Source organism: Rhinolophus sinicus, linkage group LG04, assembly GCF_036562045.2.
Source record: "Rhinolophus sinicus isolate RSC01 linkage group LG04, ASM3656204v1, whole genome shotgun sequence".
Lineage (NCBI taxonomy): Eukaryota > Metazoa > Chordata > Mammalia > Chiroptera > Rhinolophidae > Rhinolophus > Rhinolophus sinicus.
In genome coordinates this window covers 156,175,847-156,196,391 of record NC_133754.1, presented here as the reverse complement: position 1 = coordinate 156,196,391, position 20,545 = coordinate 156,175,847, and the positions used below count along the sequence as shown (strand labels likewise).

The 20,545-nt window shown below is 51.8% G+C and overlaps 1 protein-coding gene across 4 annotated transcripts; it reads left to right on the top strand.

The window, feature by feature from the left end:
- Positions 1–439: 439 nt before the first annotated feature.
- Positions 440–16,272, top strand: AQP7 (aquaporin 7). 4 transcript variants are annotated; one of them, XM_019734282.2, is made up of 8 exons: positions 440–638; positions 1,737–1,785; positions 5,820–5,919; positions 12,436–12,559; positions 12,958–13,095; positions 13,307–13,425; positions 13,602–13,819; positions 14,190–16,272. In XM_019734282.2, exons 2-8 carry the CDS (start codon positions 1,760–1,762, stop codon positions 14,470–14,472), a joined length of 1,008 nt encoding a protein of 335 aa, XP_019589841.2. In that variant the 5' UTR covers positions 440–638; positions 1,737–1,759; the 3' UTR covers positions 14,473–16,272. The 4 variants fall into 4 exon arrangements, with proteins under 4 accessions (XP_019589841.2, XP_019589848.2, XP_074186745.1 ...); XM_074330644.1 differs by lacking the exons at positions 440–638; positions 1,737–1,785 and having other exon boundaries at positions 5,675–5,919; positions 14,246–14,460; XM_019734277.2 differs by lacking the exons at positions 440–638; positions 1,737–1,785 and having other exon boundaries at positions 5,685–5,919; positions 14,190–14,622.
- The last annotated feature ends 4,273 nt before the right edge of the window (positions 16,273–20,545 follow it).

Below are 20,545 nucleotides of genomic sequence, written 5' to 3'. Positions count from 1 at the left end.
ATGCATCTTCCTTCCCCCCAGACTGAAGAAATCCAGGGCCTGAGTCTCCCCTTCCTCCTTCAGGATGGGGGCTCCCTGAGGACTGACCCAGGGTCTCCTCCCCAACTCCTCCAACTGGCCATTGATCTCCAGAACTTTTCAGTCCCTATTCTGTGCAGCTCTCCCCACAGCCAGGGGCTCAGCAGCCTCCCCAGATCTGGGGCCTGGGAGGAGTTTCCTCTGGCTCCAGGCTGGACACCCGGCTTGGAGGACAGGCCCTTCCTCTGGAACCATGAAGCCCAGCGCCCACCCAGAGTTCTACCTCTGACCTCATAAGAGCTGCCTTAGAACCCGGTCTCCTTGACGCTGCTGGCGGGAGAACGGATGCTATTTCAGGCAGTGTGACAGGACTTGGCTCAAGTGGCCCAGGCCAAAACCCTGCCCCACTGACCTCTCCCCTGGAGGAACAGAGCAGAGCAGCACTTGGAGTCGGAGCCACCCCAAGGAAGGCTGAGAGGTGGGGCCTAGATTGGGGACACAGCGGAGTCCTAGCTGCAGGAGTAGCCAGAACCTGGGACATTCAGGGAGGAAGACCAAGACCTGCTGTCACTGAGAAGCCTCCAAGGCGGACGCTGAGAGACCTAAGGCACTTCAGCAGAGTGAGTCTGGCTCCAGGCAGGGCTGAAACAGGGGGCTCCCTGGGGCCCAGACCTGGGAGTGCCACTCCCTGGGGACCATATGGGAAGGAGGTGACCATGGGACTGTCTAGGCAAGGAACCCAGCTGAAGGTCAAGGCCTGGATGTCTGTTCTGGTTTCGTCCTGAGTTGCTGTCTGGCACTCTCTCTGCGCTTCAGTTTCCTAACCTGTAAATTGACTGCGAGGAGGAGCAGGGTTGGAGGATGTGCTGTGCTGGGCTGTCAGCAGGGAGTGGGGTGGGACGGGGAGGAGAGACCAGTCACACTGGACCAAAGCAGAAGGGACGCAGGTCAGCGAGATGGGTCCATTGCTGGCTTTGCCGGAGTGGTTCCTTCCCCTGGGTCCCCCTTCCCTGCCCCCAGAGGGTTTCTAAAATCAGGGCTAGGGATGTGAACCTGTGCTACAGCTAGAGGGAACTGGGCTAGGAAACAAAGGGGATATACAGGATGGGAAAACTCAAGGGTTTTGTTTGGTGCTGTCGTTTGTGAGGCAAATGGGAATACAAGGAGGAATTTTTCTGGAATAGTGAGAAATGCAGACTTTGTTCTGAGGTGGGGGTATGAATTAACTGAATTTTTAGGACCTCATCGTTTGTGTGTGTGTGTATTTGTGTGTGTGTGTGTGTGTACGTGAGCGCACATGTGTGCAAGGAAGAGGCCCTGAAAAGTCACAGTTTAAGTCAGCAGCAAGAGGGCTTGAGCTTAAAGGCAGTAATAGCTGCATATGTGAGGGTGGAGCCACGGAGGGGAGTCTGTGGGCATGTCCACTGTCCAAAGCTGGGTTGCAGACTTGGGAAGGTCTGGAGGAACTCTGAAGGGCCTGTTCCAGAGGTCAGGGGTCTTGAAGTCAGTATAGGTATAGGAGGTGGGACTCCAAGGCCTTTTCCCATTGGCTGAAGCACACCCGCCTTCCCATCCCCTTCCAGCTTGGCTGGGTTGAGGGATTGGAACTGACAGGACCTGTCCCTGTGGCTTCTCTCCTGTGGGGGCTGAGGTCTGATGAGAATATGGAGCCAAACTCTGTGCCCTCTAGCCTTAATCACCTCTCGTTGTCTCCACAGCATCTAAAACTCTCAGACAGAATATGACTGAAGCAAAAAGGAAGAGGTGGTAAGCACCCACCCAGTCCCCCATGCCAGCCTCCCATCCCCCACCCATAACAGCCAGTGCCCTCCCTGCCCCACTCTCAGCCTCTCCTTCATGGCAGCTGATGTCTCCAGGCCCCCTTCTCCTTACCTCCCACTAGCCTGTGGGGCCCAGAAGAAGGGCCTCTCAGACTTGTGCCCATAGCCAAGCACAGGCTGAGCCCTGGGGTGAGGGGAGGCTCAGAAAAACCTGAATGAAAATCAAAGGGTGGGTCAGTGGGTTCCAACTGCTCCCATGTGGGTGGTGCTCAATGAACTGAACTCACTACCTCTCATCCCCTCAGGCTAAGGCTTCTTTGGGGTGAAATAAAAGCCAAAGTCCTTGCAATGGCCAAGGCCCTGCCTACTTAGTCCCTGTTCCCTCTCTGACCTCCCTCCACCTCAACCCCACTCTCCCCACTCGTCACACTGACCTCCCTTCCTTCCCTTCAGACATGCCCAGAGTCCTTCAAGACTTCCCTCTGCCTGAAACACTCTTCTTGTGGTTACCCACATGGCTCACTCCTTCACCTCCTTTGTGTCTTTGCTTAAATGGTACCTTCTCAGTGAGGCTTACCCTGACTGCCCCACCTCCTTTTCCTTGCTGTCTTTCCCATAGGACACGCTACCTCTAACACACAAATGTACTTGCTCGTTACATCTCATTGCTGCCTGTCAGCTCCCCGTGAGCCGGGATACTTGCCTGTCTGTGCACTCTTGGATAGCGAGAATGCAGGTCTTCCCCTCTGTGCTGATGACTTTGCTATCGCCAGCCCAGGACTCTCTCCAAGGCATTAGACCCTGTTTCCAAAGATCCACTAGTGTCCCACAGTCAACTCAGTCCCAGTTGAAAACAACCTCCTCCACTCTCCCCAAGCCCACTCCTCTTCCTGTGGCCTCAGCTCAGTTGAAGACCCCCTTCTCCTCTGTTGCTCAAGCCAGAAGTCCAGACCTTGTCCTTGACACTCTGTCTCCCTCATGCCTCACATTTTGTCACCAAACTCCTAAAATATCTAGAATGTGCTCACTCTCACTATTCTTTCCACTACCACCCTACTTCCTCGAGGCCACGTAGGCCACCACCTGCCCATTCTTTAAGCCTCAGGCCTCACCTCCTGCCCAGGGGTTTCTCACCTCTGATGGTGTTGCTATTGTCCCTCTTGTCCACTAGATGGAGCCACCCAAGAGTGGGGACTGAGATTTTACTTTGTGTCCCTGGTGTTTGACTTATAAATAGAGGCTCAATAAGTGTTTGTTGAATGAATAAATGTTGGTTAGCAGATTAAATGGTTGGCTTGAGGTTAGTTGGATTATTTACTGTTGGTTGGTTGATTAGATAATTAAATGAACTAGTTAATAGGAGAGTCAGTTAGTTGGTTATGTTGCCAAATTGATTAGTTAGCTGAAGAGTTGGCTGGTGAGTTGTTAGCTATTTAGTTCCTTGGTTAGCCTCTGATACTTAGGTAATTATCTGGTTGCCTGTTAGTTTCTTTGTAGGCTGGTTTTCTTAGATACCCTTTTCTCATTCTACACCCTCTCCTTGAGCTACCTCATCTATGCCCATGGAGGCGGTTATGATTCAGTGAACTCAAAATGTATGTCTCTAAACAAGACCACAAGACCAGCTGCCTCCTTACTGGTCCTCCCCACCCAGGTGCTGGTGGGAATCCTCAAACTCAACACGCCTGCAAAGGGACTCCGGGTCCTCCGAACTAAGCTGGCAATTTCTCTCCTGTGTCTCACGTGTCACTTTGCTGTTCTAGCCAGGATCTGGTGTCATCACTGATTCGTCCTTCTCCATTCTCCTCTCTAATCAAACACCAAGGTCTGTCAGTTTGACTGTCTTCTAGCCATCTCCATGGCACCTTCTTGGCTCAGGCTGCCATTACCTCTCAGCCTGTCTGTGGCAGAAGCTTCCTGATTGTTCACCACAGCTCGACGCCTGCTCCCTCATCCCAGCCTCCATAGAAGATGGACCTAGTCCCCTGGCTGTCTGGGTTGGGTTCAGACTCCCCAACGTGGGCCTTGAGGCCTCCTACCACCTGGCCCTGTGCCCTTTCTGCCCATCTCATGCTACTTTCACTCCTCTCTCTGGCCAGTCCATCCTTGCAGAATTCCTCTGCACATCACACACTGTCTTAGCTGCAAGCCTATGCCCATGCCATTCCAATGCCCAGAACTTCCCCCACCTCCCGATGCCCCTTCACCTGGCCAGTCTTCTATTCTTGACCTAATTTTCTCTTCCTCTGGGAGAGCCTCCTACCCTCTCCTCTAGGTCATTTGCTTCCTCCCTGCAATCCCCTGGTGCTCACTCTTCACCTGTGTCATCACTCCTCATACTTTATAGTAATTGCTTAATTAGTGGCTTTTCTTCCTAAAAGCAGGGATCACACCAATGTTCTTTACTACAGTGCCTGACACAGTAGGCACAGAAGGCATTCAACAAAATCTTTGGTTCAGTTGCTGGTTGGGGGTTATTTGTTGTTTACCGTGTCCCACCTGCTGTGTGGTGAGGAGGAAGGGGCTCTGCTTCCAGACTCTCTTGGTGTCCTTGACTTCCTGCTCTGTTCACTGATCCTCTGCCTCTCTGGCACCTTCCCAGGACTGTTGCTGGGTCTCTGCCTGCCGCAGGCTGCTCACAGGCTCTTCTTTGGGGCTGAAGAAGTCGGTCATGGGGGAAAGGGGACCTCTACATGATGCTGCATGGGAGTTGGAGTTGGATGGGAGCCAGGGGATTGTCCAGGCAATTCTACATCCCCTCCAAATGCACAGCCCTGCGTTTGTTTCCCTGGGGTAAGGACAGAGCAAGGACTGGGGTAGGTGAAACATGAACGTGGGGTCTCAGCCAGAAAAGTAAATGGTGTTTTATATCTATGCCTGGTTTACATTTCTCCCTCTCCTTACTCTTTGCTGCTGTGAGGCTGGGGAAATTTAGGAAGCCTGGGGTGGGGTGGAGAGTGATGTTGCTATCCTGAGCAGGGTAAGGTAGTGAGTGTCTGGTGTCAGCTCTAAGGCCACACTTACAGTTATCTGTACCCCTCCTTCTCTTTAGCCTCTGGACCCCAACTCCTTCTCCAACAGACGTTGGAACGTGTAACTCACTTTTTCATCTATCCATAGAATCATGCGTCTATTAAATAACAATTTATCAAGTATCTACCATGTTCCAGGCACTGTAGAAAGTTCTGCAGATCTAGTGAAAAGTAAGACAGATGAATTGCCCAATTTTCATTCATTCAGCAATATAGATTGTACACCTACTATGTGCCTGGCACTGCACTAGACACTGAGAATACATCAAGGAGTAAGATCCAGTCCCTCTTTTCCTCTCTCTCTCTCTCTCTCTCTCTCTCTCTCTCGTTCGTTCATTCATTCATTCATTCATTCATTCATTCATTCATTCCTCACTTCCAAATGTTTGTTTGTGTTGACCTGGTTGCAGTGCCTGCTGCACTTTGCGGGCCCTTCATCTTTGGCAGAATCTGGTGCATATTTCAGGCCTGAGTGCTTTTTAGAGAGTGCAGACTTTGCCCCCACCCTGTGCTGTTTGCAGAGTGCCTTGTGGTTGCCAGGTCCTACCTGATGTCTTGACTGTGTCCTCAGAGATCTGGTTCCTGCAGGCAGGCAGGCAGGCAGGCAGGCAGGCAGACAGGCAGGCAGGCAGACAACTGAGCTCCACTTTCCTGCCTGCTCTCTCCCACCTGCTTCTCCCCCAAGGCTCACTGGCACCATGGATGGCATTCATCAGATCCCCAACTGCCCCCTCCGCAAAGTGGTTTCATTGGTCCAATCCCCAGCAGAAGGAAGAAGGGGCCTGGCCTGGCCATGGACCCCCAGTCCCTCTCCACATCCCTGTGGCTCTCAGGAGTCCCGGCTGCCCTGGGCAAGAGGAGGTGTGTGTAGGCTGCTGGGTTACCCATTAACCCAGCCCGGAGCTGAAGGCTGATGGGCAGCAAGCGCACCTGTCTCACTTCTGCCCATGGGCTCAGGCTGCTGCTTCAGGTCCCCCTGCAATTCCAGGATGGTCTCCTCGCCTGTGGTAGTACGGGCCCAGGCAATACTGCGGAAGGAATTGGTGCGCGAGTTCCTGGCCGAGCTCATCAGCACGTATGTCATGATGGTGAGTGGGTGTGTGGCACAGGGTGGGTGAGCTCTGAGGAAGGGGCATGAACCCTAGGAGGGTGGGGCTCAGTAAGGGCAATCCACAACCCCCTTCCCACTGCTGAACCCCCGGGTCACATTGCCCATGCCCCGGCCTCTGAGCTGGGAGCCTGATAGGAAAGTAAGGTGAGAGCTCTGTCACCACGTCTTTTTGAACAGAAAGGGCTCGTAATATGTGGGGACAGAACAAAACCATGGGCTGGGTGATGTCAGAAGGCATGGCTGGAAATGGGAAGAAGGGAAAGCAAGAGGAAAGAGATTGGAGAGAACACTGAGTGTCAGGCTTTGAGAATTAATCTTGAAGGCAATAACAGAGACACTGCAGGCTTTCACGCAGCAGAATGATATGATCAGATTTGGATTTATAAGGAAAATCTGGGTGCGGTGTGGAGCCTCAGCAGAATGGGCAAGGCTGGAGGGAGCAGAACCAGTTAAGACACTGTTGCAATAACCTAAGATAGAAAGAGGGTGTTGACTGGTCCAGGGACGGAGAAGAAAGGACATGTTTGAGGCATTTGTACAAGATGGAATCAAGGCTTTGCAAGCCACAGATGTGGGGTAAGCGCCGAGGGAGCCATTCTGAGCCCGGGGCCCAGCACAGGGTCAGAGGTGAGGTCAGTTTGGACATGATCAGGTGAGGTGCTGGGGGGCGGTAGGATATATAAGACTAGAGCTCAAGAGAGCGGGTTGGGCTGGAAGTAGAGTTAGAGTTCATCAGAATAGGGATGGTGATTATATAAACTGTCCAGTGAGAGTGTATAGGAAAAGAAAGTAAGTTGAGGGCAGAGCCTTGGAGGATGAAGAGGGGCACACAGAGCGTCCTGAGAAGTACTGGCTGGACAGCTGGGAGGAAAAGATGGGGGGAGACCAGGTTACAGAAGTGTGTGTGTGGTGTCCACAGGAGGGAGTGGTCACCAAGATGAGAGGCTGCAGACAGGCCAGAAAAGGTGACACTGACACGGGTCTGTGGGGATTGGTGACATGGAGGTCATTGGGGACCTCGGCCAGGGCTCTTTCAGTGGATGATGGGACAGACACCGGACTGCAAGCAGGAGGTTTCTTGTAAGGTTTCTTGTAAACGTCCTCTCTCTCCACCTGCTTCAGCGCTGCCACTTCCCGCAGCCAGCCTGTGCCCTTAAGCTGTAGCCATGCTTGTTTCTATGTACGGAGGGCACAAGTCAATGAAAAGAAGGGGCAGCCTCTGGGAAGGGAAGCAAAGACGGTCAGGAACACGTCAGAGGCAATGGGGGAAAGAGAGGTAGTGTGTGTGGTGTGTGTGCAACGAGTCACAGGGCAGGAGATGATGGGGTTCACAGAGCCAGGGGCCTCTGGACACCTGGCTTCTTATCCTGATCCTGCCACTGAGTCACTATCTGGCCTTGGGAAGGTCTCTCCGTGGCTCAGAGCCTGTCTTCTCAGTGATGAAGTGTGCTGAATGAGACCTTCCTGGGAGCTGGACTTGAATTCCGGCTCTGCTCTCTTCCAGCAGTGTGATCTTCCACAAGGATCTTAACTGTTCAGAACTTGAACTTCCTCATTGGTAAACAGGACACTAACATCAAGCTGACAGACTTGTGTGAAGAAGGCCAAGAGCCAACACCCAGGAAGCATGTAGGACACAAGTGTTGGTCTCTGGTCATTATGACAAGTGCTCTCAGTAGCTCTCCCCTCCCTGCCTCTTGCCCTTTCCCCTCCCCCGTTCCCCACCCTCCTGCTGGGCTGCTAAGCTATGAAGACAACACTGGATTCTGTCTCACCTAATCCAGGGCAAAGTAATTCATTTATGACAAAACATTCCAGCCCCGTGAGGGTTGTTAAACCTTGGAACTGTGGAGGCAGGAGGGTGACTCCTTGGAGAGCTCTTAGGGAAAACAGGTACCGCCCACATACATTGAGGCCCAGGTCTGTGTTTCTCTTCCTTTTATTGAGATTATTATTGAGCACCTACTGCATACCAGGCACTGATGCTAAGCCCTTTACATGCAACACCTTCCCAAATCCTCAAATTCCCTTTAGTTGGGGAAACTAAAGACCCACGAGACTGTCACTTGTCCAAGGTCACATTTTAAATTACAATTAAATCCAGTCCAGCGTAATATTACAGTCTCGACCCTTTATCTCTATGCTCTGTCCCTTAGCTTAGCTATGGCAGGGTTTCTAACACCCTGGCTTGTTAATGCTCCCCCAGCTGAGGTAAAGCTCTCACTTTCAGGCTTTGGGCATTTCAAGACCACTCTCTGGACCTTGGTTTTCCTCATCTGTAAAGTCGGAACAGAAACATTTGACATTCAGATTTGCTCTGAGGACTGAAGGGAAGTAACATATATAAAAGAACTTTGGGCTCATATAGGACATTGTGTTGTTGTTATTTTTAGTTGTTGGGCCATGTCAAGTTGATAGGAAGCTCAGTGAGTCACTAGGGTGAAATTTTCGCTAGAAAAGCAAGTGTGACCTTGAGTCCCATTTACTGCAGCCAGGGTAAGGGAAACGGATTATTCTACTCATTTCCACTCTACAATCTCTGGGGTGCTATCCTTGGGGCTGGCCTTGTGACTCCTGGTGGGACTTGGACAGTCTAGGCCACATTCACTGACCAGGAAAGGGAGGAGCTGGACCATCAGGACATTGGAAAACAGATGTAAATCACAGGGCAGGAGTTGCAAACTCACAAGCTCCAGGGGCCAGAGGGAGCGCCTCAGAGTGGCGGGGCCTGTTGCAGAGGGCCGATTTGTGCAAAGACAGCTGCCACTACTCCAGCTGACGGTGGCCGTGCAGGCTGGAATGCAGGCCGGCATCACCCAGGCTCTGACTTCTCGGGAAAAGCTGAAACTTCTGGTCATAAAAACCAAGTTATCCAAACAAAACGTGTGCTGGATGGATGGACTGCCCCTCGGCAACCCTGACACAGGAGATTGTGTGGGGTTTATTCACTCATTCATTCCTTTTAGCAAATAGTTCTAAGCTCCTACTTGGAAATGGGGACCCAAGGTCTTTAGACCCTCCATGCCAGGTTTCCTCCCTGCACCGTCTGACCACCCCCAAGCCTGTCAGCCTGTCCTGGCCGTACTCCCCACCCCCACGCCCCATCTGTTCCTGTCCACTCCTCATCCTACCCTTGGCTCTAAGCCGACCCACTTGTGGGCCCCTCTGCACCGGTCCTGGGGCTCTTGAGGAACACAGTGGGACCTGCTCACTGCCTTTCCCCTACTCTATCTGGACCATTTCACTTTTTTCTCAGGCTTCCCCAAAGCTGCTCTGCACTCTGCCTCTTTGATTGATTGATTGAGTGATTGATTGATTGATTGATTGATCAGCAAATGGCTTGCTCTCCAGCTTCACAGGGAAAACCGTCAGGTGGGCTTCCTGTGTCTGGCTCCTCACCCGCCTTTCCCTCTCACTACCAGACTCACTAACCTGTACATCTGTACATCACCTACTCCTTCATGGAAGACCTTCCACTCCTGCACCAGTCTCACTCCTCCAGTCTCCAGAGGTACTTGCTCTGCCTTTTTCTCTCTCCTTTATTTTCAGCCTCTCCTTCTCTCAATCTTAATGTACCAAAGTCTCTCTACTCAAAACAACACAACACAGAACAAAACATCCCTCCATCCTGTGAGACCCTTCATTGAACACGTTCTCTCTCCCTCCCTTCTTAAGCAGGTTCTCAAAGAGATGTTTACACTGGTACCTTCAACACCTCCTCACCACCTACTAACCTCTCAGTCTCTAGGACCTGACTTTGTCCCTGTGGCCTGATGATACAGTACTAACCACATTACTAATGACCGCTGCATTGTCACACCCAAAGGAATGCTCTCCTACTCTTTGTTCTTTTTTCATATCAACACCTGCTCCAGCTGGGGTTTCTAACACCCACTCATGAGAGCTGATGTGCGGCTCTAGGTTCAGCCCTTAGATACCTTCTCACCTTGTGTCCTGTCACCTGCCTTCATCCTCCCCGATGGCTTCAGAGGTAGCCCTCATGTCCACAATTTTCCAGGTTTTCTTTTTCAAAAACTCTAGAACAGAACAGTCCAAAGGAAATACAATATGAGTGACATATGTAATTTAAAATTTTCTAGTAGCCACATTTAAAAAAGAAACAGATGAAATTAATTTTAATAATTACATTTAACCCACATATCCAAAACATTACCAGTTCAACCTGTTATCAATATAAAATTATTAATAAGATTCTACATTCTCCTTTTCCTGTGAAGTCTAGTATGTACTTTACACCTACAGATCTTAATTAGGACTAGCCATATTTTAAGTACATAATAGCCACATGTGCCTAGTGGCTGTCATATTGGATGACACAGATCTAGACTTTGATTTCCAGCAGTCTGGTCATCTAGAGGTCTCTCAGAAACATTATGTCCAAAACACATGGACTTTTCAAAGGAGGTGCCATCTGAGTGTGGCCTTAGAGTATCAATTTTTCAGAATCTAGGACCAGGTATTCCAGACAGAGGGAAAGCATATCTAAAATCCTACAGGTGTAAGAAAGCATGGCATGCAGGGAACAGTGTGGGTGTTGGTTTGAGACTGTCTGGCATAGGTGACTGCCTAGATTCGAATCCTGGCTTACTATGTGCAGGCTGTATACTTTGGACAAGCCTCAAATTGCCCATCTGTCAAATGGGGGAGACTAATAGTACCCAATGCATATGTTGGTATAAGGGTTAAAGGAGGTGATAGATACAACTTCTTACCAGTGCCTGGCATATAGTAAGTGCTCAATGAATGGTTATTATTATTTAGTAGTAATACTGTTGCTGAACATACAGAACACTGGAGCAGATATGAAACTGAGAGAAATTATAAAGGGTCTTAAATGGTGGTGTACTGAGTGCATGTTTGAATGAGGGGCAGACATGATCAGATTTTCGAGTTAGAAAGGTCATTCTGGCTGGAAGGAGGAGACTGAGTAAGATCTATGGAGAATGTAAGTAGAGCCTATTGGGTGTGGGGGAGGAGGGAGAGGAAGCTCTCTCATTTGTGGTATCCAAGTTTCTGGTTTGGCCAAGTGGGATAGGAACATCAGATGAGGATTACATTTTCCAAGAGACGGTAAGATTTCAACATAGAACCTGATATTCCTGTAACATCCAGACTTCCAATGCATATCTGGAAGTAAGGATCTGACTCCCAGGTGGAGGTTTTGGGAATTTTAGTGCAGCAGGCATATCTGAAGCCATAGACCAGGTAAGAAGACCCACAAAGAGTGACTGGGGTAAGATGTGAAAGAGGCCGAGGATGGAGCACTGTGATCATCTGTATTCTTGAGGCAGATGAAGGAGAAAGAATGTGGGAAAGAACTGTGGAGAGGGAGAGGCTACAAAGGTAAGAGGAAAAGCAGGAGAGAGAGATGTCATAAGGTTGAGGAAGGACTTCAGGAGCAGAGAGTCCTTAAGAGGGTCAAAGTCAGAAAAGTCAAGTAAGAAGATGTCTGAAGGGACCTTTGGGAAATCAGGAGGCCGTAGCTCTCGGAGAGGAGAGCTCTTCGGTGTCTGTAACACGTGGAAGCAGAAGCTAAATTGAGGAGGGGGCCAAGGGAAGGGCTAAAGGAACCAGCCAGTGGGTTCTTTCCTGGAGGCTGACTGACACAGGGAGTGGTTGTCGAGGAGTGCAGCTGGACAGGGAGGCTGTGCTGACGTGGGAAGGTTTATTTTTAGGGAGGAAGACATCCCAATGTGAGAGTATGGGAGCCAGTCAAGGGGAGGCCTCTGCAGAGGGAGGGAGAGGTTGGATGCAGGTACCAGAGCTGAAGGAATAGGCAGAGATTCAGGTGGGTGCTGAAGGAGGTCGAGTGAGCGTCTAGCCTCAGGCCTCTAATCTCCCTGTGAAAGGGGTCAGTGGGGGTGTCACCTGAGGAGGTCGAGCAGTTAAGGACGGACAAGAGCTACAAGTTCAGGAATGATGTCTGAGGGCAATGGAAATATTGCTGGAGGCAAGAGTATCAGAACCCCACGGGCTTCCAGGGCCGATGTGTGTAGGAGCAGGGTGGGCGGCAATGGTTATGGGTGGGGGCTGTGGCAGAGTCCAGGCATGAAGTTTGGAGATCCCTTGAAGCAACTTCCTTCAGGCTAGGCTGGAGTGTGAGATGCTCTGAGGGGTTCAATCCACACCCATCACGCCCTCCTCGAAGCCCTGCCCTCTCCCTTGAACTTCAGGCGGGCTTGGGGTCCAGGGGCCTGGCTGTGCCCGTTAGCCCCTGACTGCTGCTCCACCGGCTCCTTTTACATGGCACCCCACCCAGCTCTTACTGGTCAGGTCTTAGAGGCCTTGACAGGGGCAAGGGAGGAGGGGTCATGAGGAAGGAAGTCTGGAGGAAGAAAACGTGGCCGAGGGTCTCCAAGGGCAATGCGGGAGGCCCAGGGAGCGAGGGTGAGGAGCCGGAACCGAGCTCTGAGCCCTCTTCTGAGGTTGGGGCTTCTGGGCAGGAAGTCCGCTCAGAGGCCCTCCCTCGCAGGTGTTTGGCCTTGGAGCCGTGGCCCATATGGTCCTAGGAGATAAATTCGGCAGCTTCCTTGGTGTCAACTTGGGTTTTGGCTTCGGAGTCACCATGGGAGTGCACATTGCAGGGAAAATCTCTGGTGAGTGAGCCTGCGCCCCACCTGAGCAGCAAGCTCTCCCTGCCCACCTCCAGCCAGCCCCTTGTCCGAATCAGCCAGCACTTTACCCTCACCGGCCACTTAGAGGGAGACTCTCCTAAACCCCTTGCCTCTGACTGTCTCGCCCAGACTCTCATGAGCCGCCTGACCCACCATTTTTACTAGCTGGGTCAACTTCGGCAGCTTGTTAACTTTTCTACCCCACTTTCCTTAATGATGAAATGGAGATGGTTGTCCCTGTCTTGTGGGGTCCTTTTGAGAATTAAATGAGTGCACTCCATAAATGCTTGCCTTATTATTATCGTTGTTGCTCTCAATAGTATTTATTATTTTTGTTGGTTTCTGCTCTCATTCTCCCGACCCACTTGCCCTCCCTGCAGGGGCCCACATGAATGCGGCCGTGACCTTCACCAACTGTGCACTAGGCCGCATGCCCTGGAAGAAGTTTCCTGTGTATGTACTGGGTCAGTTCCTGGGTTCCTTTCTGGCTGCTGCCACCATCTACGGCCTCTTCTACAGTGAGTTTCCTTCCCTCGGTTGTCCACTATCTGGCCCCAGCCCCCTCCTCTGAAATATGGGCAGATCCAACCTCAGGGTCTTGGCCTGTGAAAATGTCTGGGAGAGAAAGCCTTGGAGGTGCTCCCCACCCCTCCATCCTACAACCTTATTTCTGAGACTCCAGTGGGGTTGAGCTAGGGGTAGGTTCACCCTCAATCTGTGTCTCCACAGCGGCCATTTTCAACTACTCAGATGGACAGCTGACAGTGATTGGTCCTACAGCCACCGCTAGCATTTTTGCCACCTATCTTCCTGACCACATGACATTGTGGAGGGGCTTCCTGGATGAGGTCAGTGGTCCAGGGGGGTGCCCCTCTTTAGGCCCTCTCCACCTCAGGAAAGGGACAGCAGGAGCTCCTCACCATCGAGAGGACAAGAATTCTGGATGGGAACTGTACCAAGACAAGTCTCTGCCCCTGGGTTGGGGCTGGGGCCCTGGGTGGCTACCATGGCATCTACTCCCCAGGTGTTACTTACGGGGCTGCTCCAGCTGTGTCTGTTCGCCATCACGGACAAGAGAAACAACCCAGCACAGCAAGGGACACAGGCCGTGGTGATCGGCCTCCTTGTTGTCATCATTGGAGTGTCTCTGGGCGTGAACTCAGGATATGCTATCAACCCATCCCGGGACCTGCCTCCCCGCTTCTTCACCTTTATTGCTGGCTGGGGCTTCCAGGTCTTCAGGTACTGCCCCGCCCAGCCCATTCCTGCGAGTTTTCTGCGAGGTCCCCGCATGTGAAGGGATGGGGGCAGTGTGAGGAGCAGCACAGGAGCGCCCTCCAGAGCTGCGAGGCGGCCGAGGGAGGCAGAGGTGGGTGCTGCTCTTCCCCGACCAGCACTGATGCACATCCTGCCCCAGATGTGTCCCTGTCCCTGAATCAGGGTGAAGCTGACCAGGGCCCCAGGCTCAGGGATGGCTCCTGGGCTAGGATGAGAGTCATTCCTCTACTCTCAGGCCCTCCTGCCTGTCTCGGCCTGAGGTGGATTCATGTGCTATCCCAGGCATCGCCCCTTCCCTGACCCACCTCACCAGGTTTCTGCCTCTTGCCTGCAGGGTCCAGGACTGGTGGTGGGTGCCAGTGGTGGCACCGCCTCTGGGTGCCTACTTAGGTGGGATCATCTACTTGGTCTTCATTGGCTCCACCATCCCACAGGAGCCCCAGATATTGGAGAACCCCATGGAGTATGAAGACTGCAAAATACGTGTGTTGCCTACAACCATGCCTCCCCAAGTGGAGATTTCTTCCCTTACACCTGTCTCTGTGTCCAACGACAACAGACCTTCAGTCTGGCCTGTCACACCCTTACGTGACTCCATCCACATAGAGCAATTCTAAGTAAGATTATTCGTGAGCCCCATCCCCACCCCAATATGAAGGCCTTATCCCACAGTGGCACCCTTACTTCCTGGGTGCTTTCTGTGGTTGGGCTGCACTCCTGGGTTCTTTCAAGAACTCTAGGGTTATGCTGTAGCCCAAGCCTGGAGCATGGTGCAAAGAGATCTCAGACTCCTTCCAGCCCCGGGAGCTGAGACGCCCCCTGGAGGAGAATGGGGAAGGGCCAACCTGCAGCCTCAGGCGGAACCAGATGACATTAAAAGATATCAGATACAGAAAGCTGGACTTTCAGGCACCGTGTAGGAAAGGGATGGTTTTGGGGAAAGGAGAACAGCTAGCTGGTGGGGGAGGGGCGGGGGGGTGGTCAGCTCTGAGGATACCTTGAACTGCTCTGGGATAGGACTCGAGACTCTCCCTAAGTTTTGGCCAGTCCTTGGGCCAGACAAGACAAGGCCCAAGTGTGAGGATAGTTTCTCAAACTTTTTTCCATTATTGCTCCCCTCCCAGTAGTCTTTCAGATATTTTTTCTTAATTATATGATATTTTAACATTAAAGATATACTGTATTATCTGTTTATGTACTTTATGTCTATCTGTGCTTTATACAAAAATAGTAAGTTTTTTTCACCTCCCCCTTCCAAGAATTAATTTTCTCTCCCTTAGGGGAAAAACTACGCCCTACCCTTGACAGTGCCTGATGTAGATTGAAAGTAGGTAAGGGGTCAGACTTCTCTTCCTTTTTCCTGGTGCCAGAGCTCTTCCACATTAAGGAATTCCAGAGTTAGGAAGGAAGATGCAGAGAGAAATCCTTCCAAACAGTATAGAGATAGGAAACGGCCTCATTTCCTATCTGGGGGACAGGCCCATAGGTTGGGTGGAGGTGGGGCAGCCAGGATTCCCCAACTCTGGGGCCAGGAAGAAATCATCCTGTTTTCTGGGACTCAGAAGGCAGTGTCACCCATGGTTCCTGTCATGGCTTGTGTTTATCCTTTCAACAATTATTGAGCACGTCCTGTGTGCAGGCCTTGCTTAGGCACTGGAGCTGCTGCACTGGATGAGGCTGGGTCTCTCTGCCTTTGAGGACTGTGGTCTAATGGGGACAGGACAAAAGAAATGGTGGAGAGGGGCTGCAGGACACTGCGGGGCGCAGAGCCCAGCCTGGAAGCTGAGGCCAGGGACGGCTTCCCAGAGCAGGAGACAAAGCAGAGGAGGGGCCAGTTTGCTGCACTTGACAGTTTGAGGGGACGGGGCAGGGGAGGCTGGGCTTTCTTCTGGAGGTGGGGACGTGGTGAGCAGCTGTGTGCAGGTTGCTGGAAAAGGGGGAGATTGGGGCCTGCAAGGGAGTGTGGTGAGAAGCAATAATGCAGAAGCAGCAGCAGCAGGGCACCTAATGGGTCAGTGCTGGGGGATGTGAGGGGAGAGAAGGGGCTCCCTCAATACCTAGGAGGTAAAACCCACAGGACTTGGGTCCGGATGAGATGAAGGAGTAGGTGAGGATGTGGCAGGAGTCGGCTGACTTTCAGTTTCTTGCTTGGGCCTTGGGCACTGGAGATGGCCCCACTGAGAGCAGGGTATGGGAGAGGAACTGGTTTGGAGACGAAGATGATAATTTATATTGTGGACATGATGAGCTTGAGTTGTCTGTGGGACCTGAAGGAAAAGAAGTGTGTAGTCTCAGGCGAGTTACTCAATCTCTCTGGGTCTTGGTTTTCTCATTTGTGAAATGAGTCTATCAATATTACCTACCATTTGTGTTGCTGCCATATTCAATGAAATAAAATATATACAATGTTGAAAATATTGCTTGGCACAGAGTAAATGCTCAATAAATAATTATGCCTTTTGTATAGTCTGGAGCTCAGAAGAGAGAGGAAGACAGAGACTGGGGAAGTTGTGGTTGTGTGGATATGGCTGGGGCCATGGACTAGTGAGAGGAGAAGCAGTGAGCAGAACCTTGAGAGCACAGCAGGGAGGTGGCTATGAAGCGAGGAGTGGGCACCTCAAGAGGTTTGGCTGAGGAGGGGGCACCAAGTGGATGGTCAGGGAGCACTGGAAACAACCCAAATGTCCATCAACAGGGGAACAGATATTTACATTGCAGTTCAGTCACATACAACAGATTTGATACATCAGTGAAAACTAAGGCACAACAGCTACCTGCAACAACATGGAAAAATTTTGGAGGCATATAAAGCAACTCAGTAGACTATACAGTATGACACCAGTTACACCATTGACAAATAAGCAAAAAATGACATATTCTTTGGGAATACACATGTGATAAAACTACTTTAAAAAAAATAAAAGAAGGCATGGTTCCTCCAAGGATACAGGGATAGAGGCGTGGGAGATGAGATTGGGAGGAACGTGGGGTAGTACAAGCTATTAATTTTCTAGTTCTGGAGTCGGGGAAAATGTATGGGTTATATGACTGTGCTTTGTAACATATAACTGGTATATATTTGTTTGTAGATATCATATATTTAAAAAGATGAAGAAGAAATAGCTATGGCATGAGAAGAGGTGGTAGGAAGAGAGACAGGTTAGAGCTGAGATTACAGGACATCTAGGGAGAAAGGGGAGAGGCTTGAGTGTGTCTGACATCCCGCAGTGGGAGGAGCTAAGCCAGGAGAACCAGGCCTGAGCGTGACCAGGGAAGGGCCCGCAGCTGGGAGTCCCCCTGGGACCCTGGACAAGCCTCCCTCTTCCCCTCATTCAGCCTCAGTGGCCCTGTGAATACGAGGGTGGCCTTCCTCCTTCCTGGTATTCAGAGCAGCATGACCAGAAGGCCTGTCACAGGTGGGGGAGGCACATATGGGCCCTGGGGTTCTGGTTGCTACCCTCCTGTCCCTCACTGGCCACTTGAGCCTTCTGGCATCTGCATGTCCCTGGGAGGTGGCCTCGGAGGCAGGGCAGCCAGGGGGTCCGTCCAGAACCCCTGCCTGCTGTCCACTGCTCTGCCACAGACCTGTACTAGGCTCACATGATCCCTGACCCCGGTCACAGAGCATTTCTGTGCACAGACCCCTTTCATTCTCTTGGCAGAGGGTGGCTGAAAGCCTACAAGATGCCAGTCACCATTCCAGTGCCGAGGATACAGGCACAAAGAAGACATAGAAAGTCCTTGTTCTCATGGAACTGACATTCTGTGCAAAACATGTAGTGTGTTAATGATACATGCTAAGGAGGAAACGCAGGAAAGGGGGATAGGAAGTGTGTGGTGTGTGAGGACGGAGGCCTCACTGAGGTGACTGAATAAAGACCTGAAGGGGGTGAGGGAATGAGCCAGGTAGACACCTGGGGGAAGAGCATGCCAGGCTGAGGACACAGCCAGTACAAAGGTCCTGAGGTGGGAACATGAGGGGACTATTGATGGAATGGAAAGAGAGTGGCAAGAGTGGAAGAAAACAAGGTGAGAGAAAGGGATAGGGTGAGCTGAGGCCAGGCCTAGGGGAGAGGTGAGGCCAAGGCTTGGGGAAGAGGTGAGGGAGGTTTCTGGAGGAGAGGGGAAGGTCTCATTGCAGGAAGGAAGCAGGCAGGATGGGGTGGAGCAGGCATCATGGTGCCTTGTGGGTCCCCCCCCCATCTCTCTCTCTCTCTCTCTCTTTCTCACACACACACACACACACACACACACACACACACACACACACACACACTCCTTCCTGGAACCATTCCCTGGCTGGACTCAGGTGACACACCTGTGCAGCTCTGGGAGTCAGGCTGCGAATGGAGCCATGGGAGCCCTGGCTCCTCTCATTCGCTCAGTCCCAGGCCCAGCATGAGCTGGCTGTGTGACCGGCAAAGGACCCCTCCCTTCTCTGGGTCTGTTTCCCTATGTACAATGAGGTTTGGATCTGTTGGTGTCTGAGGAGCCCCCCAACTCTAACCTCTTCCAGCACATTGAAGCCCCATGTCATGAACCCACTTTCCTACCAAGGCCACACACTGCCCCAGCTAAGGCTGTGGAAGGAGACGAGTGGGGCAGGAATGACTCCCAGCTCCAGGCCAGGCTCCTCAGGACTTTGCCTCAGCCTGATGGTTTTGGCTGTGGGAAGAGCCCTTTATTCCCTGTTCGGACTGCTCTCCCAACTCTGAGGGACAGGCACCCACAGGCACGCCTCCCTCAGATAGGGTCCTGCAGCCCTGGAAGAGGTGGGAATAGCCATTGCAGTGCTGGCACCTTCGGTGGAAGCAGGCTGTGGCCGCTCAGAGCCTGTAACCTGACTTTGGCTCTGTACCTGCTCTGTGCTGACTTGAGTGGGAACAGGCATGATCCATCACCCTGTGCGCTGCAGGCACTAAGAGCACAGATGGAGGCTAGCTGGCCTGGATCCAAACACCAGCTCTGCCACCCACTTGCTGTATGACCTCAGGTAAGACAGGACAATTATAGCTCCCACCTCAAAGGGCTGCTGGATGACGAAATGCTGGATGCAGGGCATGAAGGGAATGTGTTTGCTGTTGTTATTTACACCCTCTCGTGGTCTTCACATCATCATGCCCACCTTACATCCAAGGAAACTGAGGCCTAGGAAGATTGACTCAGTAAGGGGTAGAGAGTAGGGATTCAGTCGTTACCAATATGACCTTGCCTAGTTTTGTTTGGTTTTTAAATTGTGAAATATATTCTGTAAACGTATATATTACATACCGGTAATAGCTAAGTAACAATAAAACACTCAAAAAACAAACCCCACAAATGAATAAACCCCCCACTCAAGTGCCCCCTATCAAGCTTTGGCAGGATATTGAACCTCTTGGGCCTCAGTTTCCTCATTTGTAAAGTGGGGATAAAGCAGCTCAGAGCAGTGAGGTACTTCAGGTTTTGCCATTAGCATTCCACGGTGACGGAGCAAGGGCAGGTGGAGTTTGCCAGAGCTCATGGTCTCCCCTCGTGTCTGTGCTCAGAAGCCAAGGGTGAGAGGGCCTGGGTGAGTGGGGCCTGGAGGCTCAGAGGCTGAGAGACAACACTGCTCAGAGCCAGGTACACCCAGGCATACAGATGAGGCCAATAAATCTAGGGTTGAGCCCTAGAGTCCTCCAGGGACCGGACCACACCCATGCAGGCTGAGGATTCCTAAGACGGGGTCACAAAAGGCCCCGAAAACAGCCCTGCTAGCGCCAGCAAGAATGTGCTCCTGCCCTTTCCATGCTCACATTCCCCTACCTGTGTCCTGGCTGCTGGCCCCAAGTGAAGGGACATTAGAGAGAAGATGAACTCCTAAGGGAGTCCCGGTGCTAGGGCTGGGGAGACTGGACAGGTGGTGGATACAACAGGGGACAGTTTGGAGGTCGGACATGCTGAATCGGAGGGGCTTGTGGGATATTCAGGAAAGACATGGGCCTGGGCTAGAGATAGCTCTCTTAAGCCCAGGGTGGCATTTGAAGGCTTGCAGATGGATGTGGTGGCTCAGGGAATATGATGGAGCCCTGTGGGGCACCCACGTTTAAGAGATGGCTAAAGGGAAGGGGGCAGCCAAGAGCTGCGATCTCCCTGGGCCCTGGAGCCTGAATACCCTGGGGCCTTAACTGATTTGTGCCCTTGGGCCTCGTGAGACTCAGCTGGGTCAGGACAAGTAAGAGAAGCCCACACTCCTAGGAAAACCCCAGAGACCCTCCCCCTACAGGACTTCTCTGCAGCTTGTCCCCAGCGCTGATTCTGGAAATCTCTCGACTCCTGCCCTGTCCTCAGCTCCCTGCCTTCCAGACGATGATGCCCAGGGCACAGTCCTCAGACTTCTTTCACCGCCACCCCCCATCACAACATGATCTCACCAGCTTTTAAATACCATTATATGCCAACAGCTCCCCAAATTAGATCTCCAGCCCCCATGTACAACTGCCTACTGGACAGATTTTCATCCCCAAGCCTGCTCTTCCCACATACTTTCCTATGTCTCAGTAAACGGCAAATTCATCTCCCCATTGGTCAGGCCAAAAACTCTGAAGTCATCCCGGACTCCAATCTCTCTCACCCCCCACATCGCAGCTGTCAGCAAACCCTCTAGGTATTACCTGCAAAATGTATCTAGAATCCAGCCACGTCTCACCACCCCACATTTGAATCACC

What these genes read in the sequence shown, in the direction of transcription:
- AQP7 (XM_019734277.2), top strand. Translation starts at nt 5,779, where the DNA reads ATGGGCTCAGGCTGCTGCTTCAGGTCCCCCTGCAATTCCAGGATGGTC. An exon ending in CATCTACGGCCTCTTCTACA is followed by an intron (nt 13,096 to 13,306) that starts GTGAGTTTCCTT and finishes GTGTCTCCACAG; the next exon opens with CGGCCATTTTCAACTACTCA. An exon ending in GGAGGGGCTTCCTGGATGAG is followed by an intron (nt 13,426 to 13,601) that starts GTCAGTGGTCCA and finishes TCTACTCCCCAG; the next exon opens with GTGTTACTTACGGGGCTGCT.